Genomic DNA, 26,402 nt, shown 5'->3' with positions numbered 1-26,402 from the left:
TGGGTCGTATTTATAGCAACACTTTGGTCTGAATATAGCTTTGCTTGTCAGTGAGGTCGTCTGGGTCAGCAATTATAAAGCCTTAATCACAGAGACTGGAACGCTCTACTAATGCAGTTACAAACACAGGACGATTTCAGACTGTCTCATAAGATTAAAAATGTTTTGTTTTGTATTGTGGAAGCTAGCGGGTAGAAAAAGATAAGTGAATGAGTGGATCCATTGGGACATCACTGACCAGATGTGTTTCGCAAATAGGAATAACAGAAACATGGAGTGTAAATTATGTATTTGTATTTGGACCGAGGTTAAAGAAATTGTGATTTTGAGAATAAAGTCAAAATATTTAACTTCACTTGAAGTTAAAAATAGAAATATCACACATTTCAAATTATGATTTTAAAAGCAGAATGAGTAGGACTTTCCTGAAAAAAAATGCACTGATTCATTCAAACTCACTCAAATAATATGTGTCAATCATCACTTATGACCAAATATAAGTGTGTAGCTGTGTTTATGTCTGCAGAGATCCTGCCCTCTGCCTGTACTTTCTTATTTTGTTGTGTTTGGGCTTCAACCTTTATAAAAATGTAGCAACCAGGTGCCAGATCGTAAGCATGTATCCAAGAGGAAGCAATAAAAATGATGGACACAGTGCCAAAATAACGCATATATAGCAAGGTGAAGCACCAAGAAGACAAAGCTTGTGCCAAAACGAGTGTGAATCTGGAGTTGGCTTTCACCCGCCGGCGATCACTGTTACCCTCGTTGAGGAGGAGGGGCCAACTTTGAATGTTGTGTTTACAAACCACAACTGAGAAATCCTACTCATTCTGTTTTTAAACTCAAAATGTCACAACTTTTTTTCACAAAAAATACAACTTGATTGTCTAAATATATCAACTTTCTTTCCTGTAATATTATGCCTTTATTCTCACAATTAGTCAATTGTTTTTCTAAACCATCATCCTACTACTCTGTTGTAGTGAAAAGGCAGCATTTTGAAACAAAATAACAGGTCTACAGCAATAAAAAAGTCAAACTTCCTGTCCCAGGCACAGGCCTAAGCACGGAACATACATTCTAATAATCTAAAATATCTTGTAATTTTGCTTTCAGGTGAGTGTACAACTAAACTTTGATCCAATAACTGAAACATACATTCATTTTCAGAAATTCACAGTCAGTTGATGAATTCAGTGCCCTGAAAGCAACACTGTTACATGGGTCCAGTTGGCTGATCGTTAGATTGAAATCTTCAGGGGAACTCGCTCCTGGTTAGTTTTGCTCGGCCGTTTGGGGTTCTGGTAGGAGAGTCTCACAAACACAACAATGAGAATAGTCCCTGGAATTGAAAAACAAAAAACCACAGAGACAATCAACAGCATTGCACAGTTATTGTACAATGGCCCTGTAGAGACTACCACATACTACTGCACACACATTTATGATATGTTATAGTGGCAGTAAAACTGTTTGTCATTCTCTCTGCTTACCGATGACTGCAAAGGTGCCAAGCAGAATCCCCACTGCAGACTGAATAGTTGGCATGCCCTGCAACTGCTTTGCAGCCATTTTGCAGTTCCCTCTAACGTTGCAGGGACACACTGTCACTAACAGGTGAGGAGCAAGGGAGATTAGTTGTGACTAAACAGGAAAAGAGGAAATACGACTCATTGAAATACTTTCTGTATTATATTTAGGGTTGATGTTCGGCACAGAAGTTATAAACAATTTTACTTATGATTTATTTGAGAATTCTGAGAATTATTCATATACACTGTGCAGTAGACAGGTGAAATGTGTTAAATGTTTACCTGCCCATACGTATATGTATTGTTAGGGCCAAAGTACTTTCAGTGCCAGAGGCCCAACGGTCCCTAGTGCCCCCTAATGGGTGGAAGGCCTTAGTTGGGACATAGTTGCTCCGATATTCACAGAATTTGGTACCCATATTGCTCTCATCATTTCGGACATATTTCACTTGGCTTTCCTCAGTTCCGCCTAACCGGAAGTCGGACATTTTCAATTTTGTTTGCAAAATTTATATTTTATACAAACCTTTTCGAACTCTTTTCGAACTCTTTTCGAACTCTTTTCGAAAACAAAAGCCCTTTCTTCTCATTTTGTAAAAAGAGAAAATTGTGTGCATGGACTTTATCTGTGGTTATTGAAACCACTTGTTTCAGCTCTATTCCCCTCTCAGTTATAACATCACTGTTGGGCAGTGAATGAATGTGTTAGGAGTCTGTGTGTTTCCTGGACCGCTGAACGAGTGCTAGGCTGGAAAAGCTGCGCCTGTTATAATAGAAGCGCTCTGTCAAAATTAAGTAATTCTCAATTATCAATCGGTTATAAATCCGGGTCTGGATACAACGGCGTCTGTGTCCGGACTCGGACCGCAGTCCCCCTATTAGTGACCCCTGCCATAGATCCTGTGACAATACGCCATTTTTTGGCACTTTACAGGTAAGCTTTTGTGTGTGAGGCAGGCAATTTGTATGTTTGGCCATGACACAGGAAGCTTATGTAACTTGACTTTACATTGTCCAGTCTGCCCCAAATTTCACATGCTGGAGGCCTGAAGACATGCCCATCTACTGACAACAGGAAGTCAGCCTTATGTGAAATAGCGGACACAGGAAGTGATTTGCAGTACATCATTTCCAACGCCACGCAGGAAATAACATCAAAGTTGTGTGCTTAGTGTCCGAGGGTCACGAAAATGCAAGGTTACGTTAACGAGCACCCTGCAATTACTCTCTACGTATGTGCACAGAGGTTCATTGCTGCTTGCAGCTTATATGATTTCATATTGAGGGTGAGTGACAACACAAACTGAATTTAACTGCAAAACAGCAAGCAAAACTAAAGGAAATCTAAAGGACATTACTCTGCACACTTATACCCATTATTCCCTGAACCATATAGTTTATTCTAACCTGTGAATGAGACGTTATGTGTTGTTTTGTGCTATGTGTATAAGGTGTCAGCAGGCTGTACTGGGCAGAGCACAGTCTTAAGAGAGCTGTGTAATCACAAGCCTGGAAAAATCATTTGTAAAGCTCCATTGCATCATTATTAAACAACAACAGTGCTAGCACAAGCTGGCACACACAGGGGTTGATTTGTATTGATTGTTCCTACACTCTTGTCCCATAACCTCCCTGTATTTGCTTTAGCTTATCAGCAGGAGAGTCGACATTACCTGGCAAGTTTATGAAGGTGCTCCTGGGAGGAGAGCTGCTGTCAGAGATGGTGAAGGGCACAGTGTAGACCTCAGGAGCCAGGTACGGGATGTTTAACGACAGGTTGGTGTGAGTATCTGAAAGACAAAACACAAAAATGACACATAACAATGGGATGTTAATTGCAATTTTGTATTTAAAGAAGTTACACATATAACATTGTCCAATTTTTCTTCAATGAGGAGGTAAAGGTTGTCAAAGGCTAAGACTGCTTATTTTTGTTTTTCTTATTACATTTTGATTACATTTACTTATCATCAAATGTACTTATCAAACTCAATCTAAACTTGGCACAATAGCAGAACTGTAAACAAAGGTCCAAATTCACAACTGCAAATTGTTGTACTTTTGATAATGTTGGAGAAATAAATAAGTGCATGCCCCCTGGTATTTGTATTTGGTGGATTGAGAAACACATGCACTATAGCAGAGGTCTTCAACAGGGGGTCCGCGGACCCCCTAGGGGTACTGCAGGGGGTCTGCGAAATCTTTGGTTGATTAGACAATAAAAAAAACAAAAAAAAAAAACTTGGTATCAGCTGACAAGGTATGTTTATAAATGGCAGTGGCACAGCCACCCTACTCACTGTACCTTGCACATGTTTGAAATAAAAACATATGAACCTGTGTATTATTTGAATAGCTTAGTATTGAATGCACAATAAAGAGGTATACACGGTACTAGGCCCATTTAATATAAAACACAATTTTATACAATGTATATAGTCGGGGGTCCCTGCTCCATCTCTCTATCAGTTTGGGGGTCCTTGGCCTGAAAAACGTTGAAGAACCCTGCACTATAGTAACAATATTGTTTTCATATTTTCTGCACATAACGACAACAAAGCATCCCTTCCTGTGCAGCAATACAATTTAGTACCAGTTCTGTACATCACAGACCAGAAAAGTTAAGCTAAATGCTTAGTTATATCCGATATGTATACAACAATATTTGACCATTTTCTACTAGCAAAGGAACCAAAACCAAGCAAAACAGCATGCATACAACTGCATAACTACACAACACACTGAATAAGAGAGACTGATGGAGCTGTGGAGTGGTCTGGAGTGCGTGACTCTTTATCTTATCTCTGTAAATCAGTCTAAAATACACGCCTGGCTGCATGACGTAAAAGCCCTGTTCCTTAAAGAGAAATGTTTTATCAAGTTGTTTGAACCCTTATCTGAGGGTCCTAAACTACATGCTCGCACCTCACCATCGTTCTCCTTCATGTTCCATTTGTCAGTCAGGGAAAATTGAGCTGTGCAGGCTGGTAATTGATCCTCTATCTGCACTGCTTCTCCTCTGATCTGACATTTTCACAGGTTGGATCTGTGACCACCTACCTACCTAGAACTATTTTGAATGATAGTGATACCAAAAAGTAATTTTTACATTATAGTGCTATCAAATGCATTACATTAAGACTGTATATCTCACATTTCTCTCCTTACTGCTGTGAACAGCTATTAAGAGTGGAGGTAAGTGGAATAAAAGTGTGCTGCTTCATCAACTGAATACTGCATTGAAAAGAACTGCCAATTATTCTAGACATGGTACATTTGAGAGTCTCTGAAAGACTTGAGATGAATGGCCATGACACACTCACATACTCACACACACACACACACACACACACACACACACACACACACACACACACACACACACACACACACACACACACACACACACACACACAACCTTGTACTTCTATCTTTGTGAGGACACTGACTACGTTTACATCCACCAAATATTCTTTTTTTTGTCCGTATTCCGAAAAAGACAATATTGCTACTTAGCTGACATGGCTAATGAAAATGAATATTCTAGCAATCTTCCCGTTTACATGCAGCTGTGCATACTCCATAACGTAAACGGTGGCAGAATGTTCGACCGTGCAAGCAGCCTCTCTCTTTCATTCCTTCAACCACCTTCTTAAAAAAGGTTGGTATTTTTTTTACATGTGTGCATATCAAAACTGTTTGTGTATAACTATTGTACAACACACAGAGCAAAAACAACAACAACCTTTAAGACTCATATTACGAATGCGCTGTCTAAAGAATGTTCCCAGAAAACTGAATATTATCGGCATATCCCACATGTCTTAATCGGAAAAAGCTTAATTCGGGATAAGACCTATTTCGTAATATCCAAACGGAAAATTTCATTTACATGACCCATATCAAATTTGAAATACTGTCATATTCAAAATGATAGTGTAATATCGATGTGCATGTGAACAAAGTCACTCATAGAGTGCTGCAGAAATTACTTCTAAACATAAATTAGGTTGCATTTTGGCACTCGCATCCAAGTCAATGTTTTTTGCCTGAAATAAGGTCTGTGGTAAACACACTTTTAAGAGATTTTTTTTTTTTTTACATTAAATACGTAGCCCTCTCGTTCATTTTGAAGTGTCTTTAAGAAGGCGGTTGCCAACTACTGGCTGAATGAGACTACTAAACGTCATCCTGCCATACACAAGTCCACCTTTAGTTTAGAAGTGTTGATGTGAAGTCATGCGACCATAGTGGAGTTAATTTATAGCCTAACGTTGGCTTTGAACTTCTGGTGATTGCATTCATGCTTCAAAAATCATTAGATTGGTGTTCATTTGTGAACATTATCTCGCTGAACAAAACGTGTAGTTATCATTAAATTGTCTTTGCTACAGAGCTTATTTTCTGCAATAATCCAACATCCAAAGGAAAAATACCATTGCCTTATTGTTGAGGGAGCCAGTGCGATGTTAAACCTCGGGTTGGCCTACAAAAATATGTCATCCCTTCAGCATTCTATTGACATAATGCATTCCCTAGCCCCTTACCTTAACCTTAACCATCACAATTAAATGCCTGACCCCAAGCATTACCCGAACCAAAACCTAGTTTTACCTGAACCATGAAACCAATCTGAGCCCTTAAAAACAGACCTTTAAAGTTCTGTCCCAAAGTGAGGACCGGCCAGAATGTCCTCACTTTCCAAAATGTCCTCACTCTGAAGGTTTAAAACTCAAATTGGTCCCCACAAAGATATATAGTCCAAGTAAACACACACACACACACACACACACACACACACACACACACACACACAAGCATGCATACACACACGTGTTCTTCTCTGCATGAGAGGTTGTGGTTGTGTCGCGCAAACCGTACAACTCTACAGCAGACATTACACCTGCACAAGTACACAGTTTATTGGTACGACCATTACTGGCTGCGACTAGGTGCAAAGCATTCTGGGAGATTCCTCTTTTAGCCTCCATTAGCTGGCAGGAACCCAGCGGTGACGGCAAAGAAATTACACAGAAGATATAATTACAGCTCGGCTCAATCAATACCAACAGGAACAGGGAGTGAAAGAGGGAGATTAAAAAAAAACCTGAGAGGGAAGAGGCTGAGCTGTATGAATGACTTAATGACAGACGTCATTGCAGTAAATAGTTGGCATTTAAGTTAACCCAGCAAGTACTTTACAACGGCAAAAAAAGGATGATTATATTACACCTTCCTTCCCAGACAGGACCGACGAAATTATGCAGGAAGAAAATAGAACAGAGCAATTTGCACATCTTCAGGGCCAGATCACTCTGTTTCTTTGACTATCCGTCCTCATAGACGCTACATCGCCTATTTTCAAGTCAGAGTAACTCAAACTATTTAGCACACTGTGGCAAACTCAAGGTCCAAAGGCCTTGTGGCTGTATGACATCAACCTGTCCTCCAATAAATTATCTTCCTCACTCTCTAAATTTTTTAAAAAGCAGGCCTATTATTAGCAAAGCGGACATGGCAGTTTACTTGAACCATACCAGAAGACACAACTTTAACATATACATCTTAAACAATCTTAAACTACAGGATAATATATAACATTTTTCAGATTAGTAATCAAATGATTTGATGTAGTAATTGTGATAGATTTTAGAATTTGGGCTAATACTTACATCAACAGCAGGCTTAAAGATGGCTGGCTTTGAGACCATATTGGCACCCAAAATCAGACAGAGTACTTGGGCATAACTGATACTTGAAACACCCAAATGATAATTGAAACATATTATTATAAAAATACTTCGAATAATGGCTTCAAATACATCTCAGCTTGTTTAGCCGACAAAATCAATGTTGAAAATTAGCTTAGGATAGTCTCTTCTAACAATGTGACCTTACTTGTCTTCTCTTTTCACTGTGAATCATAAGACTAACACTGCATGCTGTGGGTCGACCAGGTTCAACAAGTCTGCATTCACCTCACCATTAATAGGTGTAAGCTTCCAGTTACGACGGACTGTGGCATCGCTGCGCAGGGAGAAGTTGAGTCGTCCTCCATGCTGTGGCCCGTCGCTGTCCCGTGAGGCCAGCACCAGAGCTTGGTCCTCCCAGCGAGGCGTACACAGGTACTTCCAGGAATAGTCTCCGACCAGCACTGGACTGTTGTCGTTCACATCCAGGATTTGGACCGTCACCAGGGTGGACGCAGATAAGGAAGAGTTTCCTAAGAGGAACACGAGAGATGTGGAAAAGATTTGAGCCCCAACAAATATATATGAGGTTGGATCATAGTACACCAGCTCAGTACATTCTAACTTTCCTTGCTGGTTGTTTGGGTTGTTTTCTGTTCTCTTGCACTCATAGTGCTTTCTCTTGATCTCACTCTTCTGCAACTCTGTCTCTTGCTCTACATCTATATTCTAAACACTTTAAGATTATTCAATAGAAAAAAATAACTTGTGACTATATGGCTTTTTCACATTTAAGAGAATATGTTTAGAAAACCATAAATCAAATAATATTATTCATGTTCACACCTTGAATAACATTTAGGTGAATTATTAATTAATTAGAAGTGATGGATTCATCAACTACTTGTGTGGCATTTATAATCATGAAAGCGAACTCACGGCCATCCACTGCAATGACCTCCATGGTGTACGTGCTGTTCTCCTCTCTGTCCAAGGCCTGCACAGTCTTCAGTTCACCAGAATACTTCCCTATTGAAAAATACTTCTTGGTGTCCCCTTGAAGAGAATATCTGCAGAAAAATGTGTGCAACTCTGTCAAATTAACTCTGAAAGTAGATAATTATTCCGACAGCATTCATCAGTTGAGGTTTACCTGATGGGGTGAGAATCAGGGTCGTAACCTCTGATGGTGGCGATAACCCGTCCTGGTTCCTCGCCCTCTCTGACAGTCACCTCATAATGGCTTTGAGACAAGATAGGACCTTCATTCACATCGTCGACATAGATGGAGACTGTTGCTGTGGATGCAGGTCCGTAACGGCCCCGGACCAGAGCCACTGGGTTCTGAGCACTGATCACGAGGATATATTCACTCTCACGCTCAAAGTCCAAGACCTGTCGAACCACATGTACACACACACACACACACACACACACACACACACACACACACACACACACACACCGGCGCCAACAGTGTAAACAGTTTTTACTGTTTTTTGCTGTATTTCCAATAAGAGCCAACAAAAATGGTCACAGGGAGATGAGCCAATTAATTCACTGTGTCACTAATGAAACATTTTCCATGACGATGGACTTAGAACAACTGCTCCTGTATGGGACAAAGAAATAAATTCCACTGTTTGAGCTCAATACACTGTTAAAAAGATTTGAATGTACAATGCACGGTATTCGATATATACATTATTGATTGTAAAAGAGAATGCAAAGCACATACAAACAAATGAATCACAATAAAAAAGTTAGACTTCTCAACAATATTTGAGGCATAGAAAGATGAACTGCGTTATAATAGTGTTTACATTGCAGTCAGTGATTTTAATACTTTAAGGGATCATTAATCATTAATGCAATCTTTTTAATATTGCAGCTTGTATTTGCTGTGAGGTTTTAGCCTTAAATGTGTTCTGTCTGCCCATGAAACAAGACGTTATCAAACCAGCGCTGCCTGACATCATGCTGCTCAGGCAGGAGTGCGTCTCTGTTGCCAGGGAGAAGAAACGCAGACCTTGGAGGGTGCATGAGTACTACCGTTGACTGGAAATGATGCATCAAACTACTCATTGTACCAGAACATGTGCGTGGACTCACTCGAGGCTATATCTGAACCACTGTATTACTCAACGTCTTCACATGATGATACTACTTTTGATTTGTTCATATTGTACGCTGAAATACTGTGGACCGCTTTTATCAACCTTCCCTCACCTGCACTGCATCCAATATTTTCAGAAAATATCAGGTTACGTCATTCTCATAGTTTTCTTAGGTTACAGTTCAAGATTTCACTTTAAACTGATGACTCACACCTTTAGTTAGTAATGGATAAATATGTGTTAGGATTTTTATAGTAATAACTTTGAATTACTTAATTAATGGTATAAAATAATACATTAACATGATTAATTGAACCGCTACAACGAGCTCCAATTCATTTAAACTTCAAATTAATTCTTATTTCATTTTTTTCTTTAACAAAATGGTTTTGTGTTTGACGTAAGGTGCTGTTCTCCTCGTCTTCATCCTGATTAGATTCCCTTCTCTTCCACCAGTTCGTTATACATTTACCGCAATCGGCAGCCTCTAGCCTGTGTGGTAAACTGCCATTAGTGTCAACTCACAGTCCAATTATTCACTTGGGCTGTAAACAGTGTGTGATTCGTAATAATTAAATATGTCTGCCTTCTGGCGCTGACTTCACGCTGTAACACGATGAATTAAAACATTTGCTCAAGTGCATTTTAATCCACTGGGTTTTTTTTGTGAAATATTTAAACTTCTTTTTTTCTAAAGAAAGCTAAATAAACAACAGTATCCCTTAATACAAAGTTAGTTGTGATAACTCACAAGGCCAATACAAGAGCTTTAAACACAGCTGCTCAAAGAGATGACAGTTGAATCTGCCTGATATCATTTCTAAAAAACAGAAGTCCTCTTGTGTTAATCTGAAATAAAAACGTGACCCATTTTTAGCTTTTAGATACCTCCTGCTTTATCTCAGCAGAGCGTGTGCAGCTCACAGTTCAATCACGTTCGTCAACTCCCACAGAGGGGTTGAAAATAATAGACTGTCTCCTGCCTGGCCCACTTACAGAGAGCAGACCATAAGTACACACACACACACACACACACACACACACACACACACACACACACACACACACACACACCCGTTCCCTCATGCATCCCTAAAACATCCTGCGGGATTATGCGGGGCAGGCTAAGGGTGATTCACCCCGAAGGACAGGAGAGATTATTGGGCTAAAACATTCCATTGTCATCTGGACTCATTTTTTTTTGAGGCATGTCAATGCGTCAGTATTGACGCATTGGAATATTCTTTTCCAACCTTTCATCGGTGCCTCACACGTGCACACTGTGATATTAAAACCATGTCCTTGTAAAAATGATCTCTTAGGACTACACAGACAAAGGAGAAATTTGTTTGTACCTTCTCACGTCCTAAACAGGATAAAGAAACCAATTAACATATCTGTTTAATTTGGACTTGACAGGAGTCTTGAGCTGATCTTTGTATATGTGTTAAATAATTAATAAGGTGGTCATATGTGTGTGTTTAGAGGTCACCGTGTGGTTTGTGTTGATTACCTTTGAAAGGATGAGGGAGACCTCATTGGTCTGCTTGTCTGTCACTAATGTAAAGACCTCCTCCTCGTTTCCAGACTCTAAATGGTAGTCCACCTGCCAGCTGTCTCCTCCTCGAACATCTGCATCCCCTGCCAGCACAGCTGTTACTGTGGTGCCTACTGCAGCGTCCTCTGGAATGTGAAAGGGCCCATACTGATGGGAAGGAGACAGGAAATATATGCTTACCCAGCAGAAACCATTCATTTGTGACACTGTTAAAATGCACTTAAAAGAGGACAAATATATAGTAATGATCTATAATAAAATTTAATCAAATCAGCAATTTTCTTTACACATGTAAACTCAAACCAAACCTCACTGAGAGGAAACCCCTCAAGGAAAATGTTATGGAAAAAAACAAGGTAAGGAAACAGGACCATTTCATGATCACGTTAATAAAGCAAATCACAAACTTGCATTATCATCACTATTCACAATACTGATTGATGTTTGTTGTAATCATCTACTTTACTCCTTATTATAAAACATAACTTAATTGTTTATTGCAACTGACTTATACTGAATTGCACAATATTGATCTAGATATGATGAATTTAAAAGAAATGATGAGAGAATATAAAATAATGTTCTTTTCTAATCCATAAACACACAAAGATCTCCGAAATGTAGTTATCTCAGATACATACTGGAGGCGGGATAATTTAAAGTTGAACAATACACATATTATTCTCAACTGACTCTGCATTAACAGCTGCATTAAATATTTGATAATTCCATTGATGGTGTTGTGGTCGCCAATAAAAGTCACAGCTGACTGACTATCTGCTTATCAATATGCCGTGCTGTCGTGACAATATATGTGACTATACATGTGAGTGTATGCTTGCCCCCTCTTGCCCTCCTGGTGTTAGCTAACCTATATTCACACACCTATGTGTGTTTAGACAGCCGTTTAATCTGCCACTCACAGATGTCCTCTAGTGAAGCAGCCATTCCTCTGATCTGGCCGCCCCATCTACAGGGTCGCTGAACCCAGCCCTGTCACCACTCGCCTCCCACATCCCCCCCTATAGTGCTGCCTTCACATTGCCATGGAAAAAGCTGCACTTCTCAGGCGTGACCTGCTCAAGAGCATTTTTTCCACCTCTGTGTATATGTGTGTGTGTGTGTGTGTGTGTGTGTGTGTGTGTGTGTGTGTGTGTGTGTGTGTGCATGTAGTGGCCATTATCTCAGCAAGTGCACACATTTGTTTGTAACAGCTTGAAATGAGCTTTCAGCCATGCTTGAACGATTTTTGGTTGAATCCTAAAGTGTAAAGAATACCAAACAGATGTTGTATAGAAATATATATTTATATATATATATATATATATATATACTGCCCAATTTTGTGTCAAGTCTGTATTCAACAATACCGTCTCCTGTGATTGAACTGTATATTCATGGCAAAGCTCTACGGCCAATTTCCACTTTTAAATTTAAAGGCGGTACCTTCTCTCCCTGCTCAAAATAAAATGTTCCTTCACAGCTCACAATGTCTGTGCAGCCTTTCATGTCAATGTGGTCTGACAGAGAGAACAGCCAGAGGCGGGTTCCCCATTATCACAGCATGATGGCTCTCCCACGTAACTCCCAGCCCTGGTCACTTTTCTCTCTTCTATTATAGGGCACATTTGGGTGAAAAGTGAGGGGATTTCCTGTAACTTCCTATCTTTAGATAATTTCTCTTTTATTCCAGCAGCTACGTCAAAATGAGGGAAACCACTGTCACATTTCATGCTGGGCATGCAGCAACGGTATTGGCGTAATTTCCAAAGATGATAAACTATTGCAAATATATGAATGAAATATAAATGGATGCAGTACAAAATCAAAGTAATTAATTGTTGGATTGACATAATTGCTTATCTTTCTTTTGTTATTATTTTTCGCATGTTATGGCTTTATTAGACAACTGAATGTAGAGAGAAATAGGAAATGAGGGCAGAGAGAGAGAGAGAGAGAGAGATAGGAAACGACATGGAGTCCCTGTCCAGAAGTGAACAAGGGATGTTGGGCTGTAGTCGGCGCCTTAACCTCTACGCCACCCAAGGACCCCACTATTGCTTATCTTAAACACCCAAAGTCAATGTGGGCGGGGGTATAGACTCAACTCAGGAAGGCTTCAAAGGTGGCTGTAAACAAGAAGTGGGAGAAGTAGATTATGCTGAGAATGGTTGGAGAATTTTCTGTGGATTTGAATTTTGATTTCTTATTTTCAACACAAAGAAGCTTCTATTGAATTTTTTTTTTTGCCTTTGTCCGCTGTGAAAACCTATCAGCATTGGAAAGTGTTGTAACTAACATGAATACACCGTGACCACAGCTGCCGTTCTTCTGATAAAAAAATATTTTTTACAGTCACCTTTAAGCAGAAAGTGTCTGTTTAATATATGAAAATATTTTGGCCACGTTAAGTACTCTCTTGTGTAGATTCAAAGCAGTAAGCTGCTGAAATAGCTGTGATTCTGACATCATTTCTAACACGTTAATGGCATTTAGTAGCAGTATAGTGTCGTCATGATGTAGATTTGACTATATTGTAAACAAATGAGTGGAAACTACTCTCCAAAGAAATCTTAATCAGATTAAACTCAGAACACAGTCCACTTTGAGGACAAAGAACTGAATAAAACTCCTCCAATAACATGATGGTGCCATCGCTATAAGCCTGAGATTAGAGGGCATATCTAGTTCCCCGCCAGGAAAATTAGATCAGTGACCTGCAGAGCGGATTCACAGTCACCAGTCCAATAGCCACTTACGATGGCCTGTGATGTTTGGCCTGCCTTTGTTTAAAAAGTATTGTTCATCATGTCCTGAGCAGACTGTTGCACCAGAAGAGTTTCTGTCTGAACATGTGCTCTCGTACCTCGTGTTGGGAGAAGACTGGTGGGTTGTTGTTCTCATCCTGCACCGTCACAACCACAGTGCACGAACTGTTCAGACCTGCCAGGAACATCATCACAGCTTCTGTTAGTGACTCAGGGTCAGCCCATCACACAAATTAATTGAAAATGCTGAAGGAACAGCAAGTACCTCATCTTGTCTCCATCACGACCTGACGCGTGAGTCATGCAAACAACATCTGTCACCCCAGAGGCTATACTACATGCATCTCTGGATGTCATAGTGTCAATGAAGCTACTTATTAGATTATAACGCCAACAGCCTTTTGTTTGTAACAGTCGTGATGGAAGCTGCAGTGTTTTACATATCCGAACATTATGTTACTCCCCACAGTGACTGATTTAGAAGTTTTTTTATCACTGCTTTGTTTTCTCTGCCTACTCTTAACTGTCACCGCAAAGTCCCATCGGCACAGAGTTAGAGCGTCTTTAGCTTCTGGACTGCGACATTTTTCCCAGTGAAACAGAATATTTGAGCGTTGTACATTTACAAGAGGGATTTAAATTAAACCCTTTGCATCTGATTGCTCCACACACAACTCCCTTATCATTAAAAGGTGACGAATGATTGATGGATGTCATAATATAATTGGGAGGGATTAACTAAAATAAGCACATTTAGCACATGATATTACAGTATATACTGTATATATATATATATATATATATATATATATATATATATAGTTAAATAGGTGCACAAAATGATCTAAAATGGTCAAAGAGGCACTTTTAAATTCATCTTGACTTTAAACGTAATGTCCTCTGTAATAGCTTGCAGCTAGATTGGCAAGTATTTATTATCTTTTTTATCTTATCTTATCTCTTCTTATCTTTCTTATTTAAAGGACAATGTGATTGGCCATGTAGTCTACACCATCAATTAATAAAAGGGATTGGGATTGGAAACCTGGCTCTGTAATCCCCCCAACATAATACCTCAATAACAGGAAAGTCACAGTTGAAATGGTATTTATGCCTTTTTGTGAGATTTAGTAAGGGTTGCAAAAGGAAGAATCACAACATGAGGAAGGCTGTATTTTACATTGATGCAAAGTCACCTTTGGCATCCTCAGCAGTGATGGTGAGGGTGTATTGAGGTGCTGTTCCCTCCATACTGTCTGCTTGGACGGAGATGACCCCTGAGTCACGGTCCACTCGGAAGAGGGCGCGAGGACTCTCTGGAATTTGACCAACTAAACGATAGAATATCCGCACATTGTCCGTCTTGGGATCGTCGTTATCAGCTGCCTGCACTGTCAGGATTTCTGTCCCTGGGGAAACATACACCAGTAAAGAACAGTCCTGAAAGACGAGTGTCTTAAGATCTCTTTAGACGCAATCATAACACACAGTTTTCTTTTAAATGTTGTAATCTAATTATCTACTACACTAGACTTTAGCCTCTCGTAGTTTCTGTAATACAGCCAAAGAATAAAAACGTTTTTCTCTCTGCAATAAGTTACGGTCACAGAGCACACTGAATGGGAATAAGGAGGGGAAGGATATAACAATAGCGTTCTCATTTAATCCTCACTCAGTAATTCCATTTAGATTAACAGATTGTCCTGTCTAATTCATTTCCCAGAATCCAGCGTATTAAAGCATCAACAAAAAAGCTTTTATGCCGGAGCCTGATATGTCACAACACACCATGTGCCTTTTATGAGCGAGGGTGCTTTCCTCGCTGTCCTGGCAAAAATCCCAATCTGCTTTCATAAAAGGTATCTGGCACTCTCAGCTCTTTCATCACTGCAACGTCCCTTCCAGCCAGTGTTTCCTCTGCCTTGTTGTGAAACAAGATTCCCATTATGGAGTAAATGTGACAAAGTATTATTCAGAGGTCTCATTGTGTTGTTTTATAATGATCCCTCACTTCATCAGGACTTAGAAATATAACAAAAAAGCTAGTGAAACTTTGTTGAGTAGTATTATGTACTGAGTATATACGGTTGACCAAAGTATTTCTTCAAGGAAACATTGTGACTATTGACATGTTAGTTTTGCGTTGGCTTTTAGCTTGATCACCTCTGTTATGCAATACATAAATATCCACCTGTAGCACATGTTGTCATAGAGAAAATTATTTATTTATTGGTTTATTGGAACGGGACAGTGCACATTAATAAAAACATTTCTGCAAATGCGCCAGAGTTAGCCAAAAGGCTATTTTTCATCTGTAGTAAAAAAAACTGAGAGCTTGTAGTAAAATATAAATATGAAAACGTATACATATCTGTTACCTCGAGCAGCCAGTTCCTTGACCACAGTATGGTACTGTGCCTGTGGAAAGGTGGGTCTGTTATCATTGGCGTCGCCCACCATCACCCTCAATTCCACAGGTTTGGCAATCTCTCTGCCATCTGGACGCTCAACCACAATGCTGATCTGGAACTGACAAGGCAAAAAGAGACACAATGTCTGTAGCGTATCAAAGACACAGAGTGGTTAGACATATCTGGTCAACGGATGTGGCAGACTGTTAAGCAGTGCAGGGTGCTCCCATCCCCACTGCATAATGGGATAGGATCCTGCAATGGGGGAAATCTGGTGAACAAAATAAAATAAATAAAAGTGAGAAACAACCTCTGTGAATAGGCACCTCTACGTTCATCATTCTGCACCTCTGGCAGCGGGCGGCTTACGATACAAAGTTTCCATCAACACCATCACTCATGAAGGATACTGAGTGATGGAGCTGTATTTAGAAAAGTGACGTTTGGCATGTAGTGGCTCTTTAATGCCTCCACAGATTATCAATCATATTTTGGAGTGATGGTAAGCATGCATCTGCAAGCTTTCCGTCACTAGGGGTAGAGAAAAGGAGTTATCTTTTAGGGAACAACATGATAAATAGTTTAGTGCCATCAAATCTGTAACTCCATATTGTTCTTCTTCAGCATTTTGAATTCACTACAGTTGCTGAAAATAAGTACGAACATGTGATTCTGTTGGTTTTCATAGAGAGGATATTGTGAGAGCCAGAAAATAATGAGCTTTTAATTCAGAGCTAACTTTATATTAAGATTATAGTATAAACACACAGATTTATTGTCACACGTGAGACCAACACAATGTGACAGAGTTCAATGAACCTGCTTCTGTCTCTCTTAAAGGAACAGTGTAGCACCTGCAGCCCTAATGTTTTGACGCTTTAACCAGTAATCATAAACTGACATGTATTATTATGCTGGATATGTTTAGCTTGCAGTTATACAGACCTGGTCTTGTGTCTCTCTGTCCAGAGGGGCGTTGAGATAAATGACTCCTTCTCTGCTGATGGTGAAGAGCATCTCTGGAAACTCCCCCTCCAGACTGTACTCTACCTGGCTTCCACTCCATTTGACCTACATAAACACACACGTAAGCACACACACACAACAACAACAAAAATCTGAGTACAATTTTTCAAGACAGTAATTCTACAATAAGGATCTATAAAGCGTATGTAAATGTACCACGCAGTATAATCCTAAAGAGCTATTCAGCACGGGCCTGCATGATGTATAAGTATAAAGCTAAGCTACATTTGTTTACATGATAAGGAGCAAACCAAATGCACTGACAATGATGTGGAACAGAGAGCACAGCCAAAACTAACTATGCAGGCTGAAGGGGATTTTCCACTCTGCTTTACAGCCCTCTGTCAAGGGCTGTGCAGTGGGGCTGAAAGGGCCCTAGTAGCCGTCAAACAGCACCCAAGAAGGAGAGGAGCCCGTTCACAGCACAGCTGACGGACACCCAGGGCATGTGTATCTCCTCAACTCACTGTCACACACTCCTCCCTTGTTTTGGAGATGGCTGCCCAAACACTATGCTTCTATATACACAAAGCGGCTTTACACAGCTGGCTGCCTCTCAGCGGTATGGTGTGTTTCTAGACCTCAGAACTTTAAAGACATAGGTTTAAAGAGCTGATTGATGATCACCAACTGCTCGATATAAAGGTCTATACAAAACATCTATGAAGTCATCTGTTTTGCCTCCGTCAGTGTTTGAGTTTGCAGAGCACGTTTTTTGTCTGCCCGCTTGCTTGTGTTACGTCAAGAGTGACTCGTGTCTACGTGTGCTTTCATCCAAGACACTGTGGACTGAAGAGTAATCAGCTGCTGAAATACAGTTCAAAAGCTGGAGGGCAGAACAGAGTTGTTTTGTTTTTGCGGTTGGAAACATTAAACCAGCAATAACAGATTAATAATAAAAAAAGAACATCTTGGCTACTTGGCAGCAACAAAAACAAGTTGTAAACAGAACACTGACATATTATGACCTCATTTAGCGACTAAGATGGCGACTAAATTAGCAAACAGTTGCCTATTTACAGCAGATACTGAGCAACATTAGCATTTAATGTGATCAATTGTTAAAATTATATTTTGGTCACAGCAGCTTTATTGTTAGCGTTATTTATACCAACATGAGATCGCCTGTGATGACTAATGTTAGCTAAAGCATCACCTTCATACAACTATCATTTGTAATATTGAACAGTGATTAAGGGGCCACGACGAAGGTCTAGTGTGGCTCAAACTAATTCTGCAACAAATAATCCGATTTAATTTGACTATGAAAACTGACAATTCAATGCAGTTGAGAGCCTTGACTCATTCATTCACAGGCTCCGAGGCCTCTCTTCCACTCCAACGTCTCAACAGATTGCATTACAGAGTTCAAGTAGTTCTACACTGATTGCATTATGTAATCAAAGTTTTAGACAGACAATCAGAAACATGCAATACATACCAGATTGAAATTAACCTCCCTAGCCCTAGTGACGCAAAAGTACCGATAACAAATGCCTGGATTTCATATTTAAAATTACAGCCAGAGCTTATTTTCATCTGATTGCAGAATAAGTCAAATTAATCACAACAGCAATCTAGTTTTATAACTGAGTTTTACACAGAGAAATATGATGGCAGAAATGCATAAAGTAGTACGCTAGACAAGAAAAAAACAACATTTGTTACAGATGAGTGGATGAGAACGTCACTGCTCCATTTATCTGAGACCGTAGGGGAGGTGAGATTCATCTCTGCATGTGTCATAACAGCGGTTAGTCCCACCACCTACTGAGCACAGCAGGACAATCACTCAGCGTGGGCAAAACGAGGCTTCCCCCAAGTAAACATCCGTGTCAAACTAATCCAGTTTTGTGTGCTTTAGATTCTGGATGTAACGAAATAGTTTTCAAGTAGACGCCGCTTCAGTGATGGAACAATAGAGGCTTCATTTCTCACTCTCTTGACACATTTTTTTGATTAGAAATTAAAGCGGATACACTGAGGGAATCTGCTCAGTGAAATATTTTCACATAGGCTCATTTACATAAAGAGGCACAGATGCTGTTCGTTGATATAAAAATTATGAAAATGAATTATCATTTCAAAGTCACCAAGCTGTGTGTAATAGCATCGGCAATTATAGTTTACACCTAAGAAACAAAAAGATAGATTACTATTGTAGATTTGAACTGGCCTTTATGAATAAAATAAAAAAATAAAATGTGCCTACACTTGTGAAACCACACGTTTTCTGTGGGTGGAAGGGGCTGTTAGAACAGGAGAGATGAGAGGCTGAGGGCGAGTGTGGGGGAGGTGGGAGAAAACAGGAGGAGGGGGAGGTACTGTGATGTACCTACTGGCCACAGCGACTCTCACAACCTGCACAATGCGTCACAATTCAGCACCAGTATCAGCTCTACCAGCCTATTTGTTATCACAGTTATCAGTAATGAATGAATAAAGTTTTGTTTTTTATAGTTCAGGCGCATATTTGTAAAATTTCCTCACTGCCACTGCTGGCTGATTTTTGTTTCCATGTGTTTGAAAACCTCCGAGGGCTTTTGAGTTATTTATAGACATGTAGCTGATATGGCTAATATTATAACAACCAAAAGGTTAGACAAGACCCGGGACAGACACAGGAGAACCTGAGGGAAACCTTTAAACAGAATTCACGTTACGGCACTGCATTAATGTAGAGCAGTGCTTTAAATCTATTTTAACCTGAACTCAGTGACAACTTTTGGAGCTGGTCCACAATAATGACTCTTGGGGCTTTGACTGTTTTAAGGGAGAGACTACATCCAAAATGTATTTTGATGTATTTTGGATTTCCATCTTTAGATCTGAAAATGTGCCTATATTCTCTAAAATCACCATGGTTACTTCTGTAGCTGTTCCGTTATTCAGTTCCACATTTTCATTTCAACAAACTTTATTGGCTGCAACCAACAATCATTTTCATCCTCAAGGAATCTGGTGTAGTATTTTCTCGATTCGTGGATTATTCTGTTGGTTTATAAACTACCAGAAAATAGCAAAATGCTCATCACAGTTTTCAGACAGTCCTAGATGATGTCTTCATATATCTTGTTTCATCCAACAAACAGTCCAAAACTCCAAAATATTCACGTTACAATGATGTTAAAAAATCAACTTTACAATGATGTATATGATGTAGAAAAGCAACAGATCCTCACGACTGAGAGGCTGGAACCAGAGAGTGTTTGCCATCTTTGCTTTAAAAATAAGATTGATTGATTATCAAAATAGCTGCTGAGTAATGTTCTGTTAAAACAATGACTTTGCCAAAGCAGACTTTAAGGTTACAAAGTAGTTCAGATATTAAGTATGTATGCCAACAAAAATAAATAATTACTGTCTATGGAGTTGGTCCAGTTTTTTTTCTAGATTGCTTGAAATACTAAAATATTAATACAATATGATTAAAACAACAAGTATGTGAAGAATATTTTAGGGTGGATTCTGCCGTTAATCTGTTAGGTTTTGTATAATACCTCTCAGAGTGGTGGTGGTGGTTGGTTGGTGGGTGGGAGAGTGAGTGATTATGGGAGTTAAAGGGACTCAGTCAGGAGGTAGCCTGAAAGGATCCATGGCATTTGAACAGCATCAATAATTCAGTATTTGGTCACTTAGGAGGACCCAAGAGCCACTAAAACCAGCAACTGGTTATATCATGCCACTTCACCCGGCCCAGGCTATTGACAGAGTTTGTTTTATTGTAACATAATATAACACTTGGAGCTGCATAAACAATAAAGTCAGCACTTACTCCCATGTTGTTTTGCATGATTTATGGTAAAGATCAAATAAGTCAAAGTGGTTTTAATGGAGATTGGGTGAAAACACTCTACGTGCTAAAGTTGTGGATGTGTGTTTCAGAGTGAACACATGTTGATCGGAGTGTGGCTGTCCCACCTGTGAGATGGGGATCGGGTAGGGGCCTGGGAGGTTCTCCTGGAGTCGTACAGGGTCGGGCGATGCCCAGGTGTTTCCCGTCACCTCGACGGTAACGATGCCGCTGGTGAAGAAAGCATTCACCCTCCCCGCCATGTCCTTCACCATCACTGAGAGCTTGTAACGGCCGCACATCTCCGGGTCAAGAGTAGAGGCTCCTGGTGGTCACAGTGGGACAGGTGATACAAGAGCCCCTTAAATGATTCTTTCATTTTCATTTTACAAAGATCTACAGAATACATTGTGCAGTGATTAACGCCACGATGTTTGCAACGTATACGAGGAATCAAAGGGAATTAACTAATTTAAGGAGACACAAAAAAGGAAACAAATACCGACAAACATCATTTGATTATGCGATGGTTTATAAACCACAGAATCTATAACAGACTATATTTTCCCTTCGGTTATGGAGACATTACACAAAGTGCTCATCACTTAATTTTCAATTTCCTTCTAAAATGGAGAATAAATACCAACCCACTGGGGAGGTAATCATAGCCATCAGTTACAGCTAACCTGAAAATAAAGTAGAAAATTAGGAAGGTGATTTAAAATGTTCACTGCTGAAGCTCTGTGGAAACCAGCCGCAGCAGTGTGGGCCGGACGGAAGGGACCAGCGAGCGTGAAAGTCATCCAGCTCCTGCCAAGCTGTGACAAAGGGCAATACCGGAGCTACAGAAATAGCACCAGCATACAGGACTTTACTGCATCTAGTGTAATTACAGTATTATTAAGAAGTATTATTGGCCAACATAATTGCATCCTTATTATACACATCTTAATTTGTATTTTATTTCACATATAGAATGCAGTAAGACTGAATGTCAAGTGACTCGAACCCTAACAAAAAAATTGTTTTTCTTTGAAATGTGTCATGTTTGGCTTTTAAATGATGTAACTGTGAACCCTTTTACTTTTCATACATTTAAGCTTTTCTCTCATGTTCATCATATTTCAAAAACGTCAATGAGTATAATTAACAAGAATAAGACCTTTTAAGGAGAGGGGTCACATCTCTGTGTAGCTTCTCTTGGAGACCATCATTTCAAAATTTCATTCAATGCAGAGCTTGTTTCCAAATCAGCACTACATATTTTTCTAGAGCCCGACCAACACTGTTTGTTTTTAGGCTGATAAACATAACGGCTGATGTTCACTTTTGTTTTAGAGTAAACACATCAACAAACTTTTTTATTTTTTATTTGAATCCCTTCATTTCTTTTAATGTAACCAACATTAATACCAACATCGGTATTTCACATTTTAAAAATAAACTTGTCGTCAAACTATGGAATGGCGAGACTGGTACTAAACATTTCTCTGCTGCCATTTCTTGTTATTATCTGCTAAATGTTAATGGAATGTGTTTATTATTCGTGGAAATGTTAGTTAAAACTAATGGAATAACAAAACAAGACTAATGGTTTCATAACTAAGTGTCTTGTTCAAATTGCTAACATGCAATAAAAAGCATTCTGTATGAACAGAAGAGGCCTCTGAAGTTGCAGGAAGTTAACCCTAAACTGGAGCACATTGTGAGTTCTTGTATCCCTGCATCGTGAGCAAAACAAAAAAACAACATTTGTATAAAAACTTCCCGTTGGAGACAAACAACGTGTCACTAGATACTATCCTACAGACACTAGGTGGGACTGACCTTCCTCGGTGAGGGAAACTTCTCCGGTGATGGAGTTGATGAAGAACATTTGGCTGGAGGGAATCCTGGGTGTCTGTTCCATGAGCCTGAACCGCAGCTCGGCGTGGGCGGTGTTGCGGTCATCACGATCCAGTGCGTCCACCTGCATGAATGGGATTCCTGAGAGACACAGGTGGTGCAGGGTCAAAAATATTACTTTCTTTTTTACGCATCTCTCTCCCGCCACAAATTCAAAGCACATTCAGTCTCTTAGGATAGAACATGGATTGTTTCCAATCAGCAGGCACCAAACCAAACACATACAAGCATTTTATGTATGTTTTTTTTTTGTTGTGATTTTATATATATAAAAAAAGTATATTGATACCAAGTTAAAAGATGTTACAACGAAATACCTGATTTGCAAATGAGACAACGTGATCCAATAATATCTTAAGCCATTACTGGAGGAACTGACCCTGTAGGTACATGTGCCCTTGTATTTCTAAGTGATAAGTGGCAATAAAAACAGCTTCAACAAGCAAACAGTACAATAGCAACTCATCTGCAAGTCAGATGATAGTTCTCTTTTGAAAATGAGCTTTAAAGTGTTTTTTAGGGGGGTTATTCTCCATCTTTCAAGGTACAAAGGAAATAAAGGAATTTGGATAAAACAAATGTGTGGTATTGTATCTGAGCCGATGCGATTGCTAGCCATGGGACAGTCTGAAGTCAAGTCTTTTTTAGTGTAATCCAAATTTGACTTATCCAGTATGCCACGTCATTGATTCTATAAATAGAGACGGTTGAGGTCTAAATTGCATTTTTCAGGGACACGTTCAACACATTTATCCATTGTTGGGAGTTATTGAATGAGTTATTGTATTTCATGTAGCGGTACTGATGCATGCGACCCAGACTGAAAAAGGTTGTGCAACGCGGTGCCCTTGGAGCTCAAGGTTCTCGTACCTTTGAGAAGCCCGAGCTGCACGCTGCCTCTCATGCTCTCCACAATGAAAGTGGGCACGTTGTCGTTCTTGTCGATGACACACACTTCAACAGTGAAGCTCTGGCGGTGCTCTGACGTCCTGAAGGACACCTGCATTAAACAAACACACACGCGCACAGTCTGTAGGTATCTTTGATTAACGCTCTCTGGTGAGAATCTGATGATCTAAGAGAAATTCATTCTAAATTAATTAATATGATAATTATTGGACATAAGCATTTGAACCTCATACGATGAACAAGAATATGAAAAAAACTCATTATATTTGTTATGTGAATTTGATGCATCTTGAATTAATGAATTTGTAACAACTATTAATTATCTATGTATAGAAACCTGCTATCACTTCTGTCTGATATGACACAATGATGATATGCTACCTGCAGCGAGTAAGACGGCTGTTTCTCTCTGTCCAGTGGTCTCAGAGCGAAGAGAAACTGAGCGTCAACTCCGAATATCCCCTCATCATTCCCTGTTACCACCAGGTCGCTGTAATTACCTGGCAGGCTATGGAGCTGTACACAGCAGAACAAAATGAAAACATCAACATCAGTTAGTGTTCCTGTTTAAAAGTAAGCCATATGCAGGGACAATAAAGTGTAGGAGGAGGAGGAGCAGCAAGGAAGTAACTGCAGTCATCAGTGATTTCATTATTAACTGTATTTGAACAGGATGTTCGGTTGAGACGTTGATTAATTGCAGCTCATGAAGCAGGATTAAAACATAAAATAAAGGGAAGGTGAGAAACACATTGATAACAATTTGTTCAAAAACTGAGACTGTTTCACATTTTGCTTTAGGGGTACCTATTTTGTTGTTTTTCTGGTGAAAAGTGACATGTTCAGGGACAATGAACCTGTTGTGGTGAAATGTTGAGACACAATAATACAGCTCCTATGCTAGTTTCAGCTGATCTAGACTTGTCCCACATGCCTTAAAGGATACGTCTGGGGATAATTTATATATTTCTTACGGTCAATAAATCCGTTAAAAGACCAAAACCAACCATGAATTGATCCAACTAACTTATTCATCTGTTCCACAGACCACTATTGCTGTCTAAAATGATTAAAAACACATTAATGAGCCACACCATTGCATTTGGGGACATGTTCCCTAATTACCAGGCACAAAAAACATGGCCACTGTAGTTTAATTTGAGTCAGTTCCACATACACCATCTCGCTGCTTTAAATACTCTATAGCGCACTAAATGTGTATTTATCCGCTGCTGACTACAACAAATTCATCAATTACTGCTGTTTAAATGTTTGCAAAAAATTACAGTGCACAGATGTTTTATGGAATTACTGAGCTCTTTATGAATTAAACCATATAGTTTGTTTAAATAGTTTTTAAAGCTTTATCTCTTCAGCGGGTTCGGGAATGAGTGCCAGTGTATTAAGAGATGGACAAACACTTTTTAAGGGATTTGTTGACAATACAACAAATATAGAATAATGCCCATCATCCTTTACATTTTCATTTTGCCAGCATCCTGCCACTAAATTGGCCTGATGACCAAATTGTTGTTATAAAAATTGTACAAATGTGTAATACTTTGAAGAAGGCTCAGCCTCAACACCTGTAAGCATAAGGTTCAGATGTTTTGAATTTCCTAAATGAAGGTCCTTTCAAAGCAAAAAATATCTCAGGATACAAATGTCTACATTTAGAGTGGGTGGTGTGTTTGGGGGCTGGTCATTCACAGTAACCTCGAAGATGATTAATGCTGCATTGTTGTCCATTACAAGGTTTGCTAAATCGTTCAAGCAGTTCAAATAGGAGAACTGACAAGTGTAGCCGTCTCTAATGAGCAAACCATAATGAAGAGCTTTTACTTTGAACTAATCAGGAGCAATTATTATGTCCTTTCCATTTATAACAAAAAGCGGTTATCCAACTCCTCCATCGTGACCATTTGACATGCTATTTGAAGAGTGTTAATGACTCTCAGTCCGACGCAAAGAGAGCAATTATTAATCATGTTCCACACAAGATGTGGTGACGTCACGATACAACCAATCAAAGTGCCAGATACTCATCCAGAGGATGTCTGAGTGACATGTATGAACAAAGCACTCCGCCTGCCACGCAGCTGGACTGAATGCAGAGGCTGATGCCTGAACAGCACAGTGAACACTCCAATTATAGTATGACGGCAGCGTGTTCATACATCTTCAAGCATAAGTGCAGTTGGACAAAAGAGGCTGACGCAATTATGGCTAACTATACCTTCACCTTCTGCCTAATTCTGTGGTCTTTTCACCACGTTGCTCAGCACTAAAAGATGATCAAACTCAAACGGCTGGCAGGAGAAAATGTAGTCATGCAATGTTGAGGACAGTGGACTTTAACATTAAATCTAATTAAATATTGAAAGATCACTCTCTTCATCTTCATCAAGTGAACTGAAATGCCTTACCTTGGACAGATACCATGGGAAAATACCATCGTAGTTTTCAGGGACACCAATTTTAACATTTGCCCCAGAGCATGGTGCAAACGTGTAAAGTACCACAAACTGCAAAACAAGATATCGAGTGTGCCTTAGTGACATTGTTCATGCAGTAACTTATTCTAGTAAATGAATAAAGCATTCCAGTTAAGAGTGATTTAAAATAAAACAACATCTTACTATGATAAGCATTGTCGTAGCTCCTCTGTCAGCCATGGGTCCCTGTAAATG

The 26,402-nt window shown here is 39.6% G+C and overlaps 1 protein-coding gene across 1 annotated transcript; it reads right to left on the bottom strand.

Annotated features, from left to right (window-relative positions):
• Positions 1–1,244: 1,244 nt before the first annotated feature.
• cdh16 (cadherin 16, KSP-cadherin) lies at positions 1,245–26,402 on the bottom strand. The gene is made up of 17 exons (XM_076077701.1): positions 26,352–26,402; positions 26,139–26,237; positions 24,094–24,228; positions 23,674–23,803; positions 22,726–22,884; positions 21,027–21,223; positions 17,025–17,150; positions 16,047–16,197; positions 14,865–15,077; positions 13,767–13,843; positions 10,856–11,047; positions 8,379–8,620; positions 8,165–8,295; positions 7,519–7,758; positions 3,209–3,325; positions 1,497–1,613; positions 1,245–1,345 (listed from the first exon to the last, which is right to left on the bottom strand). Exons 1-17 carry the CDS (start codon positions 26,385–26,387, stop codon positions 1,245–1,247), a joined length of 2,463 nt encoding a protein of 820 aa, XP_075933816.1. The 5' UTR covers positions 26,388–26,402.

This window comes from Anarhichas minor, unplaced genomic scaffold (assembly GCF_050575085.1).
Source record: "Anarhichas minor isolate MPS153535 unplaced genomic scaffold, ASM5057508v1 ptg000062l, whole genome shotgun sequence".
In the NCBI taxonomy this organism is placed as follows: Eukaryota; Metazoa; Chordata; class Actinopteri; order Perciformes; family Anarhichadidae; genus Anarhichas; species Anarhichas minor.
This window is presented reverse-complemented; position numbering and strand designations above follow the sequence as displayed.